This window comes from Chiloscyllium plagiosum, chromosome 36, assembly GCF_004010195.1.
Source record: "Chiloscyllium plagiosum isolate BGI_BamShark_2017 chromosome 36, ASM401019v2, whole genome shotgun sequence".
Classification (NCBI taxonomy): Eukaryota; Metazoa; Chordata; class Chondrichthyes; order Orectolobiformes; family Hemiscylliidae; genus Chiloscyllium; species Chiloscyllium plagiosum.
In genome coordinates this window covers 15,343,452-15,367,933 of record NC_057745.1, presented here as the reverse complement: position 1 = coordinate 15,367,933, position 24,482 = coordinate 15,343,452, and the positions used below count along the sequence as shown (strand labels likewise).

Sequence of the window (24,482 nt, the reverse complement as noted above, 5' to 3'; positions counted from 1 at the left end):
GAAGAAGGGCTTATGCCCGAAACGTCGATTCTCCTGCTCCTTGGATGCTGCCTGACCTGCTGCGCTTTTCCAGCAACACATTTTTCAGCTCTGACCTCCAGCATCTGCAGTCCTCACTTTCTCCACATTACAACCAGTGTCCACTATCAGTTTTCCAGACCCATTCTCCTTTTTGATGCATCACATGTCCTCCAGAAAAATGGACATAGAATATGAGAATATTTTCAATTTAAAAGCTGGAGTGAGCAAGAATTGTTGAAGAATGTGTCAAAATACTAACTACTTTTGCTTGTTTTTAGTGACCTAAAGGGAATGTATTTGGTCGATTAGTTCACTTGGCTGGATAGCTAGTTTGTGATGCAGAGTGACGGGCTCACTTCCCATCCTGGCTAAGGTTACCATGAAGCTCCTGCCTGAGGCCTGGTGACCCTCAGGTTAAACTCACCACAGTCATCTCTCTCTCTAACCAGAGAGCACTGCTATGGTCCCCTGGGACTATGGTGCCTTTACCTTCCTTTTGCATCATGGTACTCATTTGGAGGTTGGAAAAGAACATTTAGACTCCAGAAACAGCAAATGGTCCTCAGCAACTGCACGCATATGAAAGTCAAAACCTTTTAAGACAGACCTAACTGTTGCCATTTAAATTTTGCATGAACACTTTGTTGGTTCCTATCAGAAGAAATCAAGTATTAGGAGTTTTAGTTCCTCTTCCCTCAGTTTGCCCTATTCAATGCTGTGATTATTTGCTGCCCATAACAAGTGTTATGTTCAACTGTGAAATCCCACAGTGAATGTTGCTGGAAATCTCAATGGGTTCTTGTTTCAGGAGACGATGACAGACCCGATGGTCCTCTTGGAGGATGTACGTAAGATGAAGGATCAAGGTGAAATAACCCAAGCATACTTGGGACTTAAAGAAACCAACAGGTAACGTTACTGGAGGGACTGGTGTAAACGTGAGTGTTAGTGTGTGTTCGTTTAACATGCTCATCATTTCTGTTCTTTCATTAATCAGCACACCCTCTTCAATACTTTGTTCTGATATTTTGTCATTATACTTAGGAGCAAGGACTGCTAATATATAAAGGGGTGACTTATATTGGAATGAGATAAATGACTATGAATTGTAAGGATTCCATATTGTTAAGGAATCCTTATAGTGCTGTGAGATGGTGTTGAGTTTTTTTAAATTGCTCAGAGATCTACATCATCCAGGAACCGTGATCTGGCACGCAAGTTAATTTCTAATAGAGAATTTCCTGTGTAATTGTTTTTGAGTACCAGACAGATTTAATTTTTGTCATTATATTAATTTTGTTCAGTTGTGTGGGGATACATTGTTTGTACATTATGCTCTGATTTGATGACATAGGAGCAGGAGTAGGCCATCTGGCCCTTCGAGCCTGCTCCACCATTCAGTAAGATCATGGCTGATCTTTTCATGGACTCAGATCCACTTACCCGCCCTTTCACCATTACCCTTAATTTTTTGAACATTAAAGGAATTATCAATATGAGCTTTAAAACATTCAACGAGGATGCCTCAACCACTTCACAGGGTATGGAATTCCACAGATTCACAACCCTCTGGGTGAAGAAGTTCCTTCTCAATTCACTCCTAAATCTGCTTCCCCCTAATTTTGGGGCTACGCCCTCTTGCCCTGCTAGTGGAAACATCCTCTTTGTGTCTATCTTATCTATTCCCTTCATAATTTGATATGTTTCTATAAGATCCCCTCTCATTCTTCTCAATTCCAATGAATATAATCCAAGTCAACCCCCTCAACTCCAGAATCAACCTAGTGAACCTCCTCTATACCCCCCCTCCAGTGCCAGAACATAGAACACTACAGCGCAGAACAGGCCATTCGGCCCTCAATGTTGTGCTGACCTATGAAATAATATAAGCGCATCTCCCTCTTTATCCCATCATCATCCACGTGCTTATCCAAGGAAGCTGCATTTGCTACATTCTTTCTCAAGTAAGGAGATCAAAACTGCACACAGTACTCCAGGTGTGACCTTATGCAGCTCCCAAAAAAGCTGCAACATATCCTCCCTGCTTTTAAACTCACTCTGTTTCACAATGAAGGACAAACTTCCATTAGCTTTCCTAATTACCTGTTGTACCTGCAGACCAACCTTCTGCAATTCATGCACAAGGACACACAGGTCCTTTTGCACAGCAGCATACTGCAATTTTTTACCATTCAAGTAATAATCCTTTTTACTGTTATTCCTACCGAAATGGATGACTTCACATTTATTAATATTGTACTCCATCGGCCAGACCTTTGCCCACTCACTTAAACTATCTATGTCCCTTTGCAAAGTTTCACATCCTCTGCACACTCCGCTCTACCACTCATCATAGTGACAACTGCAAAATTTGACACACTACACATGGTTCCCATCTCCAAATCATCTGTAGTTCCCAATCATTAAAATCATGCTTTAAATCTACACAGCCTACTGTCTATGTTGAATAACTATGGTCTATCCTGAGGCATATCTGTGTGTTATTTAATACAGAAGCCTAAAAGAGCAGTAAAAAATACTTTATGGATTCTAGTAACAGTGTGATAAGACAGCAGCAGAATAGTACAGCACAGAAGAAGGCCATTTGGCCCATCAGGTTTATGCTAGCTGTTTTGAAAGGCAATCCATTTAAACTCGCTCTATTCGCATTGCCTGGCATTTTATTTCTTGGTCGAGTATTTAGCCAGTTTTATTTGAAAAGCTATTGTTAAATCTGTTTCCAATGACCTAACAGGCAGTGCATTCCAAATTCTAATCTCACAATTGATTAAAAAAAGCTTTTCCTCGTATTGCCTCCAATACTGTGCAAATTCTCAATCTTGTCAGCTGTGTACTTTTACACATTGTCGAAGTACATGTTTCTGAAACCTGAAACTACAGGACATTGGAATTCCAATACCCTCGTGGAGTTTTTTTTTCGGCCTTTTTTTCCGAGCAACATTGAAAAAGATTGAGTTAGTATTTAATCAATTAAAAACTGTTTTTCAGTTTTCCTCAAATGTGCAGTCAGCGGGTAATTGCAATAGAGTGCAGCTGCACTTGTGAAGCTGAAGACGACACATTAAAATTTAAATTTGCCAAGTTTTTAAAATACATTTATTTAAAATTTCCCTTTTTTTGGGTCAAAATTCTTCAACTCCTTCCTGCACAGTATTGTGGGTGTACCTTTTCTTTTACTCACTCATGGAATGTGGATGTCGCTGGCTTGGCCAGCATTTATTGACCATCCCTAGTTGCCCCTTGAGAAGGTGGTGGTAAGCTGTCGCCTTGAACGGCCGCATCCACATGCTGTAGGTTGACTCACAATGCCCTTCAGGAGGGTATTCCAGGATTTTGACCCAGCAACAGTGAAGGAACAGTGATATATTTTCCAGTTAGGATGGTGAGTGGCTGGAGGAGAACTTTTAGCAGGTGGTGCTCCCATGTATCTTCTGACATCCTTCGAGATGGAAGTGGTCATGGGTTTGGAACTTGGTGTCGAAGGATCTTGGTGAATTTCCGCAGTGCCTTTTGTAGATAGTGCACACTGCTGCTACTGACACCAAATGGACTGCAGTGGTTCCCTCTTTGCAGTTTACTAGCACCACCTTGAAGGCAAATGCGCAATGAACAATAAATGTTGGTCCAGTCAGCAAAGCCTTTATCCCTGAATGATGATTATTTTTAAATGTGCCTGCTAAAAAGCATAACTAAAATAGAATGCAAGTAATGTTAGCCATTTTTGTGAATCCTAAGAGCAATGCATTGCAACGATAAAATGAAGTCAACAAAATACATTAATGTTTTAAATGAAGCATTACTTGAAAGCCAAAGATCAGCTGATGTTTTTCAGTCTAGACTTGTGATGTCAAATATCTAAGAGTATTTTTAGGAGTTGACGATCAATTAAAATTTATTTAAAATTAATTTTGCAGAAAGTTTCAAATGTAGAAATTTACATCAGAAAAGAGAACTTGTCATTTATTTACTGCCTGTCATTTGTCGATTTTGCATGAAACTTCGGTGCTCAGATCACCCAAGTAAGAAACACTGGAGAATGGGAGGCTGGTATGATTGGGCACCATTCAACAAAAGGATGAAGACTCTTTTTGATTCTTTATAAACTCTCCCCAAAAATCAATGCAGCCAAAATTCTCATGTAATGGGCTACCATTTCTGATGAAGGGCTTTTGCCCAAAATGTTGATTCTCCTTCTCCTCAGCTGCTGCCTGACCAGCTGTCTTTTTCCAGCACCACACTCTCGACTCTAATTTTCAGCACCTGCAGTCCTCACTTTCGTCTGCTCGTAATAATTACTAAGACGCTCAGACAGCCCAGGGTGGAATTGTTTAATTGATCTGTTTAATTGTTGTGAGGGGTCCTGAAAGGGTATGTGCAGAGACGATTTTTGGAGAAAGTTTGGAGTCCTCAAATGGTTTTAAGGTAGCGTTGGATAGATTCTTGATAAGCAAGGGGGTGAAAGGTTATCAGGAGTGGGCGAGGATATGGATTTGAAATTACAAATCAGCCACGATCTTTTTTAAGTAGCCAAGCAGGCTGTTAAGGCCTACTCCTTGTGATTTGTACTGACTTGATTTACATGTGTTCCAAATGATTACTTAAGAGCAAAGGATGAGCAACTTACAAAGTAAAAGGAGAAATGAAGAGCATCTGACATTTTCATCTTTTTTTTCATATTTTTGTGTGGGTTAGATTTGTGTCAAACCTCAAAATAGCTAAAGATCCCAGGGAATTTTGCTGAACAAAGAGATTTGGAGTGCAGGTTCATAACTCTGTGAAAGTAGAGTTGCAGGTAGATCGGATAGTGAAGAAGGCATTTGGTTTGCTTTCCTTTATTGGTCAGAGTATTGAGTATAGGAATGTGGAGGTTATGTTACAGCTGTATAGGACATTGATTAAACCACTATTGGAATACTGCATTCAGTTCTGTTCTCCTTCCTATAGGAAACATATCGTGAAACTTGAAAGGATTCAGAAACGATTTGCAAGGATGTTGCCAGGGTTGGAGGAATTGAGCTATAGGGAGAGGCTGAATAGGGCCTGTTTTCCCTGGAGCGTTGGAGGCTGAGGGGTAACCTACTACAGGTTTATAAAATCATGAGCATGGAAAGGATGAATAGCCAAGTAATCTTCCCCAGGGCAGGGGAGTCCAAAACTAGAGGGCATAGGTTTAAGTTGAGAGGGGAAAGATTTAAAAGGATCTGATGGGCAACTTTTTGACACAGAGGGTGGTGAGTGTGTGGAATAAGCTGCCAGATGAAGCGGTGGAGGCTGATATATCTACAACATTTAAAAAAAATCTGGATGGGTACATGGAAAGGAAGGGTTGAGAGGGATAAGGGCCAAATACTAGCAAATGGGACCAGAGTAATTTAGGATATCTGATCGGCATGGACTAGTTGGACCGATGGGTCATGTTTCCGTGCTGTACGTCTCTACAGTTCTACCTCCCTCCAACTCTGGGATGCAGTAATCTGAGACAACCTAGAGTGCTGACCAAATGTGGCTGCCATCCAATTAGTACATGGCAAAGAATGAGCTGTACACCTACAACAAAAAAAACAGGAAATTATAATCATAAGAAATGCTACAGGAAGGACAGAAAGGAAGGCAAGAGAGAAGGGGGAGTGTCACTTTTGATAAGGGATAGCATTACAGCTGTGCTGAGGGAGGATATTCCCAGAAATACATCCAAAGAAGTTATTTGGGTAGATCTGAAAAATAAGAAAGGTCACCTTTTTGGGATTGTATTATACACCCCCTAATAGTCAGAGGGAAACTGAGAAACAGATTTGTAAGGAGATCTCAGTTATCTGTAAGAATAATAGGGTGGTTATGGTAGGGGATTTTAACTTTCCAAACGTCGACTGGGACTGCCATAGTGTTAAGGGTTTAATAGAACATAGAACATAGAAGAATACAGCGCAGTACAGGCCCTTTGGCCCTCGATGTTGCGTTGATCCAAGCCCACCTAACCTACTCTAGCCCACTATCCTCCATATGCCTATCCAATGCCCGTTTAAATGCCCATAATGAGGGAGAGTCCACCACTGCTCTGGCAGGGCATTCCATGAACTCACGACTCGCTGAGTAAAGAACCTACCCCTAACTGTCCTATACTTATCCTCCCTTAATTTAAAGCTATGCCCCCTTGTAATAGCTGACTCCATACGTGGAAAATGATTCTCACTGTCAACCCCATCTAAACCCCTAATCATCTTGTACAACTCTATCAAGTCACCCCAAACCTTCTTTTCTCCAATGAAAACACCCCAAGTGCCTCAGCCTTTCCTCATACGATCTTTCTACCATACCAGGCAACATCCTGGTAAAAAATGTTTAGATGGAGAGGAATTTGTTAAGTGTGTACAAGAAAATTTTCTGATTCAATATGTGGATGTACCTACTAGAGAAGGTGCAAAACTGACCTACCCTTGGGAAATAAAGCAGGACAGGTGATTAAGGTGTCAGTGGGGGAGCATTTTGGGGCCAGCGACCATAATTCTATTAGTTTTAAAATAGTGATGGAAAAGGATAGACCAAATCTAAAAGGTGAAGTTCTAAATTGGAGAAAGGCCAATTTTTATGGTATTAGGCAAGAACTTTGAAAAGCTGATAAAGGGCAGATGGTCGCAGGTAAAGGGACGGCTGGAAAATGGCAAGCCTTCAGAAATGAGATAACTAGAGTCCAGAGATAATATATTCCTGTCAGGGTGAAAGGAAAGGTTGTTAGGTGTAGGGAATGCTGGATGACTAGAGAAATTGAGGGTTTGGTTAAGAAAAAGAAGGAAGCATATTGTCAGATATATCAAATTAATCCTTGGAAGAGTATAAAGGCAGTAGGAGTATACTTAAGAGGGAAATCAGGAGGGCAAAAAGGGGACATGAGATAGCTTTGGCAAATAGAGTTAAGGAGAATCCAAGGAGTTTTTACAAATACCTGAAAGACAAAAGGGTAACTAGGGAGAGAATACGTCCCCTCAAAGAACAGCAAGGCAACCTTTGTGTGGAACTGCAAGAGGTGGGGGAGATACTAAACAAGTATTTTGCATTAGTCTTTATAGACTGCAGATATAGACTGTAGAGAAATAGATGGTGACATCTTGAAAAATGTCCATATTACAGAGGAGGAAGTGCTGAATGTCTTGAAGCCCATAAAAATGGATAATACCCCAGGACTTGATCAGGTGTACCGAAGAACTCTGTGGGAAGCTAGGGAAGTGATTGCTGGCACCTTGCTGAGATATTTGTATCATCAATAGTCACAGGTGAGGTGCCGGAAGACTGGACGTTGGCTAACATGATGCCACTGTTTAAGAAGGGTGGTAAGGACAAGCCAGGGAATTATAGACCAGTGAGCCTGACCTCGGTGGTGGGCATGTTGTTGGAGGGAATCCTGAGGGACAGGATTTACATGTATTTGGAAAGGCAAGGACTGATTAGAGATAGTCAACATGGCTTTGTGCATGGGAAATCATGTCTCACAAACTTGATTGAGTTTTTTGAAGAAGTAACAAAGAGGATTGATTTAGGGCAGAGTGGTGGACGGGATCTATATGGACTTCAGTAAGGCATTCGGCAAGGTTCCCCATGGGAGACTGGTTAGCGAGGTTAGATCTCAGAATACAGGGAGAACCAACCATTTGGATACAGAACTGGTTCAAAGGTAGAAGACAGAGGATGGTGGTGGATGGTTGTTTTTCCAGACTGGAGGCCTGTGACAAGGATTGGTTTTGGGACCACTACTTTTTGTCATTTATATAAGTGATTTGGTTGTGAGCATAAGAGATATAGTTAGTAAGTTTGCAGATGGCACCAAAATTGGAGGTGTAGTGGACAGTAAAGAAGGTTACCTCAGATTACAACGGGATCTTGATCAGATGGGCCAATGGGCTGAGAAGTGGCAGATGGAGTTTAATTCAGATAAATGCGAGGTGCTGCATTTTGGGAAAGCAAATCAGAGCAAGACTTATACACTTAATGGTAAGATCCTCGGGAGTGTTGCTGAACAAAGAGACCTTGGAGTGTAGGCTCAAAACTCCTTGAAAGTGGATTCGCAGGTAGATAGGATAGTGAAGAAGACATTTTGGTATGCTTTCCTTTATTGGTCAGAGCATTGAGTATAGGAGTTGGGGAGTTATGTTGCAGCTGTACAGGACATTGGTTAGGCCACTGTTGGAATATTGTGTGCAATTCTGGTCTCCTTCCTATCGGAAGGATTTTGTAAAACTTGAAAGCGTTCAGAAACTATTTACAAGGATGTTGCCAGGGTTGGAGAATTTGAGATATAGGGATGGGGTGACCTTATAGAGGTTTATAAAATCGTGAAGGGCATGGATAGGATAAATAGACAAAGTGTCTTCCCTGGGGTAAGGGAGTCCAGAACTAGAGTGCATAGGTTTAAGGTGAGAGGAGAAAGATGTAAAAGAGACCTAAGGGGCAACCTTTTCATGCAGAGGGTGGGAGGTGTTTGGAATGAGCTGCCAGAGGAAGTGTTGGAAACTCGTAGAATTGCAACATTTAAGAGACATCTGGATTGGTATATGAACAGGAAGGGTTTGCAGGGATATGTGCTGGCAGGTGGGACTAGATTGGATCGGGATATCTGGTTGCCATGGATGACTTGGACCAAAGGGTCTGTTTCCGTGCTATATATCATTGACTCTCTGACCTTAAGTAGATGCAAAGGGATTAGAATGATTTTAGAAATAAATTGCGACGCCAATGGAAATGGTGGTAGCAAGACATATTTGTACGTTAGGTGAAGGAAGCATCCTGTGATAACCAGTTAAATTGGTCCTTCTGATGTAAAAATGGAACCATGAATGTGAGCATACCTGCAGATCCTGCCAAACTGGAATGAATTATTGTCATCATGATTCATGGAAGACTTTGAGTAAAGTCTTTTATTTGCTTCTGACGTGGAATATTAATTGCTCGAGAATCAGAACAGTACGATTTTTTTTTCATTCACCACCCATTACTTTGATACTAATTTGCTAACTCGTATTTGACCACACGTATTTGGTCAATCAACATCAACGGTTTCTGACAGTATTTCTAGGGTTGTGATTCTGGACATTACTGTGAAGGTGACTGACTTGATGTTGGTTGTGGAGAACATCAGGATGTGGGTATTATGGGAGTTTTCAGACAGCACTTTGATAGGTTTCCTGGAGAATTTGGAACATAGGAATAACAGTCGGCCATTCAGCCCCTCGAGCCTGTTCCACCAGTCAATGAGATTGTGACTGATCTGTGGCCTAACCACATGTGTCATCCTTGCTCATATTCTTTGATACCTTTGCTTAACAAATGATGTTAAACCTCAGGTAAATAAATAAATACTGACCAAGTTCTAGGTAGCTCAAGGACTGTCAGAGCATGCCTTGTAAATATAGCTTTCTAAAGCAACCCATTAAGAGACAGAAATCAGTGAAGCTATTTTCTCAGATGTTTTTAACCAGGGAAGTAATAGTGTATTAAGGGAGGATGCCTCGTAACAATGACACCGTGACGTAGGAAAGATTAGATCTAAATCAATGAACTGTATTTGTATCAGGGAGGACCCTGGTTCTTAGAATGCTGTTAAGAGAGTCGTAGGATCATACAGCATGGAAACAGACCCTTCAGCGCAATTAGTCCATGCCAACCATGTTCCCAAACTAAATTAGTCCAATGTACCTGCAGTTGGCCCATATCCCTTCAAACGGTTCCTATTCATGTACTTACCCAAATGTCTTGTAAATATTGTAACTGTACCCTCATCCACTATTTCCTCTGGCAATTTATTCCACACATTAACCACTCTGTGTTTAAAAAAAAACTTCTCCCCTCATGTCCTTTTTAAATCTTGCTCCTCTCACCTCAAAAATAAATGTGGCCCTTACTTTTGAACTCCTCCATCTTAGGGGAAAAACCTTTACTATTCACTTTGTCAATGCCCCTCATGATTTTATAAACTTCTTTTAGGTCACCCCTCAACCTTCTACGCTCCAGTGAAAGAAGTCCCAGCCTGTCCAGCCTCTCTTTATAACTTAAACCCTCCATTCCCGACAACATCGTGCTAAATCTTTTCTGACCCCTCTCCAGTTTGGTACTATCCTTCCTATAACAGGTGACAAGAACTACTCAGTGCTCCAGAAGAGGCCTCACTAATGTCCTGTACAACCTCAGCATGTCAACCCAACTCCTTTACTTATAGGTCTGAGCAATGACAGAAGTGTGCGAAACACCTTCTTAACCACCCTATGTACCTGTGATGCAAATTTCAAAGAATTATGTACCTGAACTTGCTGTTGGACAACAGATCCAGAGTCCCACCGTTAAATTGTATAGGTCCTACTCTTGTTTGTTTTCCCAAAATGAAATACCTCGCATTTATTCAAATTAAATTCTATCTGCCACTCCTCAGCCCATTGACCCCAACTGATCAAGATTCTGTTGTACTCTTAGATAATCTTCTTCACTGTCCACTATACCACTAATTTTTGTGTCATCCGCAAACTTTCCAACCGTGCCTCCTATATTCTCATCCAAATCACTTATGTAAATGACCAACAGAAGAGGGCCCAGCACCAATCCTTGCGGCACACTGCTAGTCACAGGCCTCCGGTCTGAGAAACAACCCTCCAACACTACCTTCTGTCTCCTGCCATCAAGCCAATTTTGTATCCACTTGGCAAGCTCACCACGTAATCTAGCTTTACTAATTGGCTTATCATTTGGCACCTTGTCAAAGGCTCTATCAAAGTCCAAGTAAACAATGGCTACTGCTTTTCTCTTATCAATCTTTTTGGTTACTTCCTCAAAAAACTCCAAGTTTGTGAGACACTATTTCCCTTGCACAAAGCCTTGCTGACTATCCCTAATCAATCCTTGCCTCTCCAAATGCATGTATATCCTAAGTTTCAGAATCACCTCTAACAACTACCAAAGTCAGACTCTCTGGTCTGTAAGTTCCCAGGCTTCTCCTTACAGCCTTTCTTAACTAAAGGCACAACATTAGCCACCCTGCAGTCCTCCAGCACCTTACCCATGATTATAGATGATACAAATATTTCTGCTAAGGGCCCCACAAACCTCCCTAATTTCCCCCAAAGTCCTGGGATCAGGTGCTGGAGATTTATCCATCTTTAGCTCAGTAATGGGATTGGAAGCACTGGGATCTGTTATGAGGGGGGCAGAAGATATGCCACTTCCACAATGTAGCAAAATTGGATCATTGGAATAAGTCTCACCAATTTATCTGTAGTTCTGTGCAGTTCTTTTGCCCATGAGTCATTGTACGAGATTGTGAACATAGGTAGGAGTTTGTTTGATCAGTATGTGAATAAAAACCTGATAACTTAAATTGTGACTTATACAAATGGTATGTGACTTAGCCAAAGGCGTGCCTCAAAACTATAATTATCTTTTAGTTAAAATTTTTCAAAATGTTTCCTTGGGTGAGAAAGATGAAGTCAAGCTGGTGTTACTGCTTCTGAACATTTCCTGGCAGTGCAGGGGTGTGGATTTTGGGTGAAGCCAGCATTGTGTTTATCCATGATATAGCCTCCAAAGTCAAGTATCTTGTTGACACTTGGTGTGAAGGCGCGTGTATGAATTGTCACTTGGATCCAGCATCAGAAGCTGCTCTATATAGGAAGGGGATATAATCCTTTAGAAGAGAAAATGAGAAGGGAAAAAAAAGTATTAAACAAGTATGTTCCTATTTCACTGGAGATTTACAAAAGATCAATCTCCCTTTTCAGATGAGCCATAATTAACTCCTTTTTGGGATCTGTAACACAGGAAAATAAGCTTCCTTTCACCATAGCACTTGGTGTAAATTATTGATTAATTGACTGACTTCCATTCATTGTTTAACTAAAAGAGCTGATGAAGAGTCATCTCAACTTGAAATGTTAGCTTGCTCGCTCTCCACAGATGCTGACCCACTGTGATCTCCAGAATTTTTGAGTTTCAGTACAGATTCCAGCAGCTGCAGTAATTTCCTCCTACATTGCGGATGTTATTAAGTTGGATGAGACCTTGCGCCTGAAATTCCAGGGTTCCCGGGTGAAAGTGCAGCATTTCATGAATTCTGACCACCTGCAGTCTACATTGACCGCATCCTGGACCATAGGATGGGACAGGATCATTCCCAGGGTTTGGGCATGTGCTCAGCAGAGGTGCCAGATCCATTGTGACAGCAAATATCAAAGTTGCTTTTTGGAAACCGATCTGAAGGAAAAAGGGACCTTTTCGCTCCCTGCTGTTAAGGGAGCAAACTTCAGACTTTTGAAAACTCATTATTTTTTGTTTGCGGAGATCTAACCTTGCCCTTGAATAACACCAATGTTTCTGATGAACCATTTTGGGGTACTCTGTGGAAAGTCCCAGGAATGCAACCCCTGCACGTCCCAAACCGATAACTTTCCAAAGTTGCCAGCTGACTTGGGGAGGATGGGTGGCAGATTCACCATGACCCCTTTCTCCCTCACTCTCCCCTCACTCCCTGCTCCCCTACTAGTGCATGAACTGGGAATAGCAGTGTTACTTTCTGTAAAAGGTAGATGACCATTGAATTTATGCTTTAACTCGTCAAAACGCAAGGATCTTCAGCATTGTATTAAACAAAACACTGTTAGAATGATTGAACGCATGTCTTCAGTAGCCACCATAGCAATTATTTATTTTGTTATTTCTAGACAATAACATGTTTCTGTTTTGATCATCCTCCTTGTCTGTTTTTGTCTGATTGTCTTGGAAGCTCTTTTTGCAAAAATGTTAACAACTGCAGAAATGTAACTTGCAGGTTATACGTTATTAATATGCAAAATTTTGATTTCAAAAGCAGAATGAAATGTGAAATTAATATGAGATGGTTATAAGTCAATGTTTTACTACTGTAGTCTCATCCAGTCTGAATGTATCTCCCTCTTGTATGTTGCCATCATTTGTGAGCCTTGTCATTAACATTTCATACTCATTCCCATCACTTGTCCCTTCTTTTTCCCTGTTTGCGAATTTGTGCTCATGGAAGACCAACACAGGATTGCCATTTGCTGAATGAGGATGGAGAGCTCTGGATGGCCTACCAAGGGTTAAAACAAACCAACAGGTTACCACATTTATGCCGAGGGCCTTTCTACATTTGCACTTTGTCACTAACCAACCATTGTTGCTGTGCACTTACCTTACAGAAATATGCTTTGGCATGTTTTACTGTCATGTCTTAATGTTATGGTGAAAACTACTCAAACTTGTAGACGTAGACTTACTGTGTTAACAAAAGCAGAATTTGCTGTCTAAGAGAAAATCTCGCAAGTGGATGGTGAATTCTAATGGAACTTTTTAATAGCTGCTGTACAATGTCTTCAAAGTAGTTTTTATGCACATCTTCTGCTTTACGGCCAAATAATCCTTTTTAACAGCTATGTACTGCTAATCCGAGAATAACAATGGTAAAGAAGTTACTGTGAAATGTAACATGGTGGTGGCAGCTCTTAAAACCTTAGAGCATGTGACAGGCAGTCCCTTTCCTAAATCAAGAGTGATGAAACAAAAATCAGTTGATACAGAGTTAATTATGATCTAACAGATTGAATGCAGAGGAGCATGCAATGCTGTGTATGAACAGCATCAAAATCTCACCCAGACTGCTGGCCCTCTGTGAAAAGAAGCAATCTTAACTCGGTTTCTAATGACCCCAGCACAAAATTATAGTTAATTACCAGTCCAACTCAGACTCACCACAAGATTAAATAGAGTAAAGGGCGCTTTGCTCTATAGCTGGTGGCAATATAACTCAATATATTGTTTGTTGCACTGAGGAAGTTCCTATACTCTGATGTGTGTAAATGTAATTGAGAAAAAATAAATCCAGGTATGAATTTTCTCATTAAAGGAGGACAGCATTCATGTAGTTTTCAAACTCATTCTTTCCAGTAGAAGAAGCATCTACACAAAGGCAATTAACCCGGGAACTTCTAATACTGAACTCTTTGGGAAATGCATTAGTAACCTGTCGCTATGGCCATGTTCATGACTCTTTAAAGCCAGATCCGCAAGGCGTGGTCTTCAATATGCATCCAGCAGCTAGTTTTTGTAGCTGTTATTGTGAATGTCATATTTTTGCTTTACTTGTTTAAACCTTCACAAAGTGTTACTTAACAAGCTATAGAAGTTGAGAGGTCATGCTGCGGTCAGGCAACTTTTGGAATACTGCATTCAGTTCTGGTCTCCCTGCTATAGGAAGGATGTTGTGAAACTTGAAGGGGTTCAGAAGAGACTTACAAGGATCGTGCCAGGGTTGGCGGATTTGCGCTAAGGAAAAGGCTGAATAGGTTGGGGCTGTTTTCCCTGAAGCAGTGAAAACTGAGGGATGACGTCATATAAGTTTATAAAATCATGAGGAGCATAGATAGGGTAAATAGACAAGGTCTTCTCCCTGGGGTGGGGGGAGTCCAAAACTAGAGGTCATAGGTTTAAGGGGAGAGGGGAAAGAGTTAAAAGGGTCTTAAGAGGATGTCTTTTCACAGAGGGTGGTGCGTGGAATGAGCTACCAGAGAAAGTGGTGGAGGCTGGTACAGTGACATCAGTTAAAAGACATATGGATGGATATATGAATAGAAAGGGTTTAGAGCGAATTGGGCCAAATGCTGGCAAATAGGATTAGATTAATTGAGGATATCTTGTCAACATGGACGAGTTGGACCGAAGGGTCTGTTTCTATGCTATATATAGTTCTATGACTCTGACTTGACGATGAAGATTTAATATTAAAGTTCACTAGTTGGTAGGTTAAACGATGAGGATGACTCCTACTTTCTTTCTCATTTTAAAAGAGTTTCTTGAATGTTTTCACTCCCTCACTTTCCTGTAACACACTGAAAGGTTTAAAGAATGTCATGATGTGAGTACTGCGCACAATCACTGCTGTAACCTTGAGGGTTGACCATGTTGCGTATGATTTTAGAAAGATACAGTTCCAGTCTGATAATGCCCTCTGTTTTTTGTCTGCAGATTGCTGGAATCTCAGCTTCAGGGTCAGAAAAAGAACTATGAGAATGAGCTGGAGATCTTACGCGGGGAGGTGCAGAATTTGAAAGAGGAGATCAATCGTCAGCAGCAGTTATTGGCCCAGAACTTGCAACTGCCCCCAGAGGCCCGCATTGAGGCCAGTCTGCAACACGAGATAACTAGGTTAACCAATGAAAATCTTGTAAGTATTACTTTGCTTTATCAGACCAACGTGAGCACCAAATACATCCGTGTTAGTCAGATGGTTCAGTGGTCAGCACTGCTGCCTCTCAGCACCAGGAAATCGGGTTCATTTCCAGCCTCGGACGCCTGTCTGTGTGGAGTTTGCACGTTCTCCACGTGTCAGTGTGGGTTTCCTCTGGGTGCTCCAATTTCCTCCCACAATCCAAAGATGTGCAGGCTAGGTGAATTGGCCATGCTAAATTGCCCATACTGTTCAGGGATGTGCAGACTAGGTGGATTAACCATGGGAAATGGTGGGTTACAGGGATACGGCAGTGGTGCGGGTCTGGGTCTGGGTCTTTGGAGGGTCAGTGTGGATTCAATGGCCTGCTTCCACACTGTAGGGATTCTATAATTCTATGATAAAGGAAGCCCATTTCCATTCTGATCCTATTATACATGTATAAGCTACCAGCTGTAGTGATTAGGTCCTTGGTGTTTACAATTATATTTACATGCATAGTGCTAGTGGAATCATCTACTGAAACCTTCAGCCATGTTTATTGAAGTTACTGTTCCCTCGTTGCATCTACGATATATTGGAGGTCAGTTGGCTGGATGACAGGGATTCAATTCCCACATGGCTGAGGTTACAATGAAGGGCACGCCTTAATCTCACCCCTTGCCTGAGAGGTGTTGACCCATGAGTTAAACTCTCCACCAGTCATCTTTCTCTCTGTAATAAGCGACCAGCCCTATGGTCATCTGGGACTTTGGTGACTTGGCCTGATATATTATGGAACTGAAGAAGAAAACTATATTCTTAAATATAATCATAAAGATTATAGTCATCCAGCATTACATTCAGAATGTGAAGTACTTTTTAGTAGTTCTGTCATTTTATGATCAATTGCTTGCATGGTTACCAGTTATGACAAGCCATACACAATTCCTAATGTTGTTTTAGAGTCCTGGCAGGGTATGCATGCAGTCATTCAGAGTGCAGCATCTTTGCAATGTGCTGTTTTATTGTTGGATTCCTGGTGGTGGGAACTTTATTTCTTTTCTTGGCATTTCGGCGATGATTCATTAAGCAAGAGTAATTTTCGGTTTCAACTGAATCGTTGAGTTTTCCAGCAGAAATGATCAGTAGGTGCTTTTTCTAAATAGGATGATATGCTTTAAAACACAGTGTATAGTTAAAGGGGAGTCATCAGTTTTACATTTTTCCTCATCTAATTAAATAATCATGCCAGCACGACAGCGGAGTGTCATGCTCCCATCTTTGGCATTTTAAATTTTGTTCACAACTTCCAGAATTTAGTGCTGGTGGCATGGAGGTCTACAGCACAGGAAAAGGCCACTCGGCCCATCAAATTGGGTGGCACTGCAGCCTCACAGCACCAGAGACCCGGGTTCAATTCCCGCCTCAGGCGATTCTCTCCGTGTGGAGTTTGCACATTCTCCCCGTGTCTGCGTGGGTTTCCTCCGGGTGCTCCGGTTTCCTCCCACAGGTCCAAAGATGTGCAGGTTAGGTGAATTGGCCATGCTAAATTGCCCGTAGTGTTAGGTGAAGGGGTAAATGTGGGGGAATGGGTCTGGATGGGTCGCGCTTCAGCGGATCGGTGTGGACTTGTTCGGCCGAAGGGCCTGTTTCCACAATGTAATCTAATTTAAATCTAAATCTAAATCGAAATCTAAATTGTACCAGTCAAAAGCAAGCAGGTAGCTATTCTAATCCCATTTTCCAACATTTGATCCCTAGCCTTGTATGCCTTATAGCACGTGTAAGTACTACTTAAACGTAATAAAGTTTTCTCCCTCTACCATCCTTACAGGCACTGAGTTCCATCTTTTCACCACCCTCTGGGTGAAAATGTTTTTCCTCACATTCCCTCTAGATCCTCTGCCCCATCCCTTAAATCTATTTCCCTTGGAGATTAATGAAGGGGATATATTGGTGTTTAATGAAGTGTTCAGTGCTGTCTGGAACAGAACAAAGATGTGGACAAGTCAGTGATCTGGTTCCACAGACACATGTCCACTACTCGCTGCCCCCCCCCACCCCCACCCCCTTCAACCCCATTAAGAACTAAGACCAAGGCTGATGAGATGAGAGCAAAAGGTTTGGTCTCTTGACCATCTCTTTGTATCTGAGGAAAGTGGAATACAGATAGAGGGATTCTAATGGCCAACAACAGTTTCTATAAGTGAAGGAGTTAATTTTACACTTTCATAACGTGGAGTCTGTCTGCTTTGATTTAATACATAAATGCATAATAACCAAACTGACTCAATTATTTATCACTAACTAGTTCCTACACCAAGTATTTTAATAAATTTCACATGGTTTCACAATGTTGTCATTTCAGTATGTTTTGGCAGAGATATGCAGATGTTACAAATTTTGTCACTTGGTTAAAATTTGAAACCCTCTTGAAAGGAAAACTAAAGAGCATGTTGTATTGAGAGCAGCACTGATTGAAGCAGGAAGGAAAATTACAATATTAAGCCCACAGCTGAGATTAATATGTGGCAAGGGAAGAGAAATAGACAAAGGATTAGATCGAGGGGAGTATAGAAGAATCAGAGGTGATCCTATAGAAACATGCGTGATCCTGAGGGGAAATGATGGGGTTGATGACGGGAGGATGTTTTTCCTTGTCGGAGAGATGAGAGCTCCTCCTCTGAATGTGGCTACAGTGCCACTGGTGGCAGCTGCCATTCTTTGTCTGATTGTATTGTGGCCTTTTGCCAGTTGCATAGACTGTCCAGTCTTCACATGGTACCCACTGTTGGCAGAGACACAGACCAGCAGTAAGCTGCAGGAGCCCTGACTGAATGAGGAGGAGTAGGAAGGGATCTCCCACTCAGTCGGGGCTGAGGAGAATTTGAATCTGTGGGATTCTCTTGGCCAGCAGGCAGTAGAGGTAGAGTGATCGAATATTTCTAAAGCTGGGTCAGACAGATGCGTGATTAACAAAGGTATCAGAGAAAGCGGAGTTGAGGTCATAGTCAAATCAGCCATGATCACAGCCACACCAATTCACATATTTATATTGAAGAAGTGCAACTTTGTAAATTAGGAAGTAGGCACCAAAGGAAAGTATAGTTTTCAAAGCTAATGGTTTACGCTTGCCACTGTTCAGTCAGTAGGTGTACTCTGTTTGTTTGGGTTGTACTCAGTGAGTGTTCCTGCAGCCAGTCACTGGGTGTCAGGTGAAGTCTGGGCAAAGTTGGGCTGGGTTGGTCAAACAGACACAATACAATGGCAGCTGACTCCCATAACATTGATCTGGTCACACCTTCACTTTCAGGAGAGGGCTGTACTCCCTCAGTAGTCTCACAGTTGTGTGTGAGACTAATCCTGCCCAGACAAAATGCGATGAGCTAAAATGAAAAGCTAATGCTACTAATCTGGAGTAAAAACAGAGAGTGGTATATGGCACAACAAGTCAGTTAGCATCTGTTCAGTGAATAGATTGTTTATGACAGGAAATCTGATGAAGGGTATGTGCAATGCCAAAACAGTCTTTCCTCTTTACAATGCTGATTGACTGCTGTGTACTTTCAACATCTTTTCTTCATAATTTGGTGTTCTATTTAAAAATGACACTTAATCCCTTATTTTCCATGTTTACATTATTTCAAATGGAACATCTTCACTCCAGGAGGTGCAGACTTGATTGACCAAATAGCCTACATCTTAAGGCCTTATGTACGTGAGGCTGTAGGAAATTTGCTCATGTCCATTTTTGTTTGAAGGAAAGATTTAGCTGGTTACAATTACTCAAGTTGCAGTTACCAAAATCACATTGCAGTTCACAATTGCACTGAATTCACCTGATGTAATTCAGTAATTTCCTATAGCGTAATATACTGTCAAGACTTGAAACTTAAATATAATTATTCACTGCCATACAAGTTGTTTACCAGCCATTGTTGCTGAGTAATAAATTTGGGCTTAATCCATGAATAGTTTGAAATGTCCTGTTCATAAGATACAGTGCTAATCAATCACTATGCCTCAAACTCCAAAGTAAGCACTGATAGTCACATTCCTGATGAAGGCCTTATGCCCAAAACGTCGAATCTCTTGCTCAGATGCTGCCTGACCTGCTGTGCTTTTCCAGTGCCACTGTTCTCAGTACTTTCTCCTAGTCCCATAGAATGTTAAACTCTATCTGTGTGGGAGGCAAATTGTTCACACACGTAACAAAATACACCATAACTCTTTGCAAAGCTTGTGAGCAGTCTTCAAAGACTGGCAAAATCCATCTTAAAATCCATTTCTGAACCTATAGAGGCACTTTGGCAGCTTCTAGCAGCCATCTCTGTTTGAAACTTGCATTTTACATGACCTGATAATTCCATTTGTGTGTTTAAAATGCTGCAGGATAATCAAGTGAGGTGAGAGATCAAAACCCAATGGTGTCACTCAAAATTTAAGGCTAGTGTTTTGATTAGTGCAATATGAGTTACTTTAAGCATGTTTGAACGTAGAAAGAACTTTACTGGGATAAAGTGATGACCATAAGGCACATTCACTCCTGTTAGATAACTGCCAAATATTTCCTGGTTTATTGGCACAATTTCTGAACTGTTTGGGTAATAGCACAAATCTCACCACTATTTTTGCAGTATTATGAGGAGTTATATGCAGATGACCCCATGAAGTATCAGTTCTACAGGATTTCGCTTTACAAACGGATCATTGTATGTAGATCAAACCATTATTTGGCCTAAATTGTTATTCTTCCACTTTCTCTGTCTGGAGCACTAACTGCAGAATGATTTGCCTGTGCACCTGTGAAGACAAATCCGTTTTTACCTCTATGTATTGTGGCTACACAGCAACTTACTGTTTTACGATTGTCATGTTTTAACACAGCACAGCAACATATTTCCAGTGCAGTTCAATGCTAATCCTGTTGTCTCAATCTCAGCAGTTTTAAATCATTGGTAGAAAGTGCAAGAATACTTCAGTACTTCTCTCTTCCTAACTTTACAATGCTATTAAAATTCATTTATCAATTAATTAAGATTGTTTTCAGTACTTGTTCATGTGTTGTCCAACTTGCATAAATTGGAGAAAGCATTTTCTAAATGCATAGTTGATTTGTCAACTGGACAGACTTCCCTACGTAGGACTCAAGAATTGCTATTATTTCTAACCAGAAGCAATGTGTTACCAGTGAACATACTTCAGCTGGAACAACTCGGGTTCATGTTTGACTTCATGGCACTATCCAGGCTATTGCTGTAGCTCTGGAATGTGAGTTTATCTGAATTGGAGAAATTCAACAGTTTCAGGGTGGAACCTAATCCAATTATTTTGAATAGGCTTTTAACTTTAGATTGAAGTCTCAGAATAGCACGTTTAGTTATGTTCAAGACAATTAATTCTTAATATCCTTAAAAATACATTTGGCTCAACCATAATTAACCCAGTCAGTTTCCTAATCTTAAGTCGGAAGCATAGTTGCAAAGGGGCGAATTGATTTCACAAGGTGTAGCTCATTCACCCACTCTGCCAAAGTTTATCAGTCCAGTTAAAATCCACTGAGCTAGTCTTGATGAAATCTGCTTCTGGTATTCGTGCTAACCCAACAACTTAATCCTAAGGGTTTGTTTCTGTCAGCCATGCCTGCATTAACTAACCCCCTGCTGCTATATGATTCATATTTATCTATGCTAACCTGTCGTGCCAGCAATCAGCACTTGCTTTGCATTGTGCTATTTTACTAATCTTGACTGTTATAAATTTTCATAATTTTGGCAGCATACTCCAGTATTTTTAGTTTAGTTTTCTTTGCCCTTTACTACAGGATCTTATGGAACAACTTGAAAAACAGGACAAGATTGTCCGGAAGTTGAAAAAGCAGCTTAAAGTATTTGCAAAGAAAATTGGAGAACTAGAAGGTATGGTTATATAGACTGAAAAACACGCTTCTTCCAAAATAGCTACCAGTAAGTTAAATTGCAACAGTTGCTTATCAAAGCCCCTATTAAACGGAATACATTTAATGTTTCTGTAACTTTGCTGTGCAGTATTTTTGATATATCCATTCTTGAATGTGATGACCTTTTGTCACAAATTAAGTTGAAAAATTAAGTCTTATTTTTGACCCAGTAACAATAATAAGATTAGTCATGATCATATTAAATGACATAGCAGGCTTGACATGCTGCATTGCTTACTCCAACTCCCAGCTCTTTTGTTCTTGGATAACAATAGGAAGGGTTTACAAAGTGACAGTGACATTTAGCTTGTGGTCCCTTGCCTGAAAAGATCTGATTATTTTTTTTCCATCCTTTGTGAGATATGGCCGTTGCTGGTGAGGTCAGCATTCATTGCTCATCCATAATGGCCTCTCAGAAGATGAGTGTGAGCTACTTTCCTGAAAATCATTAAATGGCTTGTTCAGCCATTTCGGAGGGTAACCTCTTTGCTGTGGGTCTGGAGTCACATGTAGGCTGAAACAGTTAAAAACGATTGACTTCCTTCCCTACAAGACATTAGTGAGTCAGATGAGCTTTCAGAACATTAATTTTGTGAACACTATCATTAACATTAGTTTTTTTCATTCCATATAATTCACGTGACCGCAGCTTCCTTTGAAGAGTTTGAATCGTTATTTCAGGTTATTAATCCAGGCCTCTAGATCCCCAAATCGGTAATATAATCACAATGCAGCCAGTCCCCAGGTTGCAAATGGATTCCATTCTGGAGTTTGCAAATCAATTTGTATACAGGTTGGAAGACAATGCAGGATGAAAAAAGAGTTTTTTGTAAGGAAATGTTGATATGTTGGGCCTTTAAAATTACACTCGTGTATGGGATCACATTTATATATAGCAGCATTCATAAATCAGGCAGTTGTAAATTGGTGACCCCCTGTACTGTCAAACTATCGATTTTATGTGGTATCCTTTTGTATAACGTTGAAATGCCTCTTTCATATCTCAAGATACAATATTACAATTGTAGTTTATATTATAAAGACGGTTTTAAGTGCAGTTTGCATTGTGGAAATTAATATTTTTGACAATGTAAAATAGCCCTCTACAAAGTAGGAACATCATTTGAGTACTTGCACTTCAGTAACTCGGACATGTAACTTAGATAGTTTTACTTATAATTGAAAACTTATTCATTCGTATGATTTTGTCAAAGTAGTAAAGTGTAGTATTTACAGTCTCTTCCTGCCTAATCAAATTGCACACAATGCTCCATGTAAATAGAGCATTGGGGTGGGTTGCCTGCTCATTTTGTCTTTCTTTGTAACAGTGGGTCAGACAGAGAACGTATCTCCAGCTCAGCTGGCAGATGAACCCATCCGGCCTGTGAATATTCCAAGGAAAGAAAAGGATTTCCAGGGAATGTTGGAGTACAAGAAGGATGATGAGCTTAAGCTTATCAAGAATCTTATCTTAGGCAAGTTTATTTTTCTGTAATCTCAGTTGTGTTTGCTCATTTATCATTTGAAGATAAAACACCATTACTTCTGCATTTGGAATCATTGACATGTTGGTTCTGCACTGTAATGCGTTGTTCTTGTGGAAACGCACACAGTCTTTAATTAAACCAAATTTGGAGTGACAGATAATAGCAATGAGGGAAACACATCCTGAAGCTTCCTCCACTTGGGCTGGAGTGAGGTGCCTTGTGTATACTGAATTTTCCATGAATTGCCCCTTTGGAAACCTTCAACATGATTATCTCCAAGTTTCCCTCAGCATCTGTACATCACTAGTTTTCATCACTGGGTCAAAATCCTCATACTCCTCCTCAACCCCACATTGGTAGACCCATCACTATCAGCACGGCAGCAATACTTTGGCAAAAATTTGAGCCAACTTTCAGGCCTTAATTGATTCCTACACCTGTGACATGTGTAAGTCCCTATGTTGTATTGTATCAATACCTTTGAAGGCTGAAAGACTATTTCTCTATTAGTCTGGTTAGTCTATTGGATGGAGTTGTAACTCTACCTGATCTACACATCTTACATTGAAATTGAACAAACAATTCAGAAATCAGAGTTCTTACTTTTCAATTACTCAACCCGTCTCTAATAGTTGTTATTTTTTATTCTGATTTAATTTTGCCTTTTAATATGATGTAAATGGATGCATTTTATCAATAATTGCCGCACTCTCAGCACGTAGGATTAATGATTAAATATTCATATCTTTCTAAAGAAAACAAAATTGGATTTTTGTTTGCAGTTAGGAATCAGCTTCCATCAAATCCCACTGGATAGGAATACAACTTCTATGTACTTTACACCAGTGACCGTGGATGTTGCCTGAACTGCATCACAAAATCAAAATGAACACTAACTGAGACCAATCCCATCACAACTTAATTCAATTAGTAAAATGCAATTCCTCTGGTTTACCAAACAAACATGGCGACCACCAGCACCACTCTGTAATGACCAAGTGACTGTAGCAATCACAGTGGCTTTAATTCAGCAAACTTAATTTTTCCATCAATTTTAAGGAGAGCAGAGCTTTGGTAATTGAACCATCCCATTATATTTGGTGAGCATCTCTGGCAGTCCAGTAGCAACGCATTGATTATTGGGTTCGGAAATCAATGTCGCTCACGGTTCTTGAAGGTTCACACCCTTGGGGGGACAAAAAAACAGTTGAGGGAGTATAGACCTCTGGAGCACCACAAAGTTGCAACAGTTCATGGGAGGATGTATGTAATGACGTAAATCACTGCACCATTACAATAAATAACTATTGTCTGTTGGGTAAATCCTGGCCCTTTATCTTGCATGCTCATGTGTTGGGATACAGAGAACATCCTGACTGCTTATTTAAGCTAAGTAGACACATCCTACACCTCTGGTCGCTAGAAACTGTGCTGCACTACGAAGTGAGCAGAGTGGGATGGTGCTCTTGCTCAGTTTATGCGATCAGTCCACTTCATCTGCCTTGAATTCCTCTCACTGCGAGGTCTGGTTAGCAGGAGAAAATCTGCATTCACAGGAATGAAACCATTGCCCTGTCTTAACTAATTAAAAGAGACAGGGTGTGGAGATAGACAATAAAATAAGTCTTATCACATTCGCTATTTAAAACTCGAGGGACAGTTCTTGCAGGTATTTCAGTTGCAAGGTGAATAGGCCTGACATGGGGTAGTAAATGGCTTGAGACAGTGGAAAATGCTGCTCTAATTACTTTATTCCCAGTTCAGTGTGTCAAACATTCCAGGTAGCGAGAGATAACAAAAG

General features: G+C 40.7%; 1 protein-coding gene across 1 annotated transcript in view; it reads left to right on the top strand.

The window, feature by feature from the left end:
- myo5aa (myosin VAa) overlaps positions 1 to 24,482 on the top strand; it is a 178,391-nt gene that overhangs the window by 137,461 nt on the left and 16,448 nt on the right. The window contains exons 25-29 of the mRNA XM_043677062.1: positions 830 to 930; positions 15,052 to 15,250; positions 19,873 to 19,947; positions 21,060 to 21,153; positions 22,523 to 22,669. Coding sequence (XP_043532997.1) covers positions 830 to 930; positions 15,052 to 15,250; positions 19,873 to 19,947; positions 21,060 to 21,153; positions 22,523 to 22,669 — 616 coding nt within the window. The remainder of the gene's footprint in view (positions 1 to 829; positions 931 to 15,051; positions 15,251 to 19,872; positions 19,948 to 21,059; positions 21,154 to 22,522; positions 22,670 to 24,482) is intronic.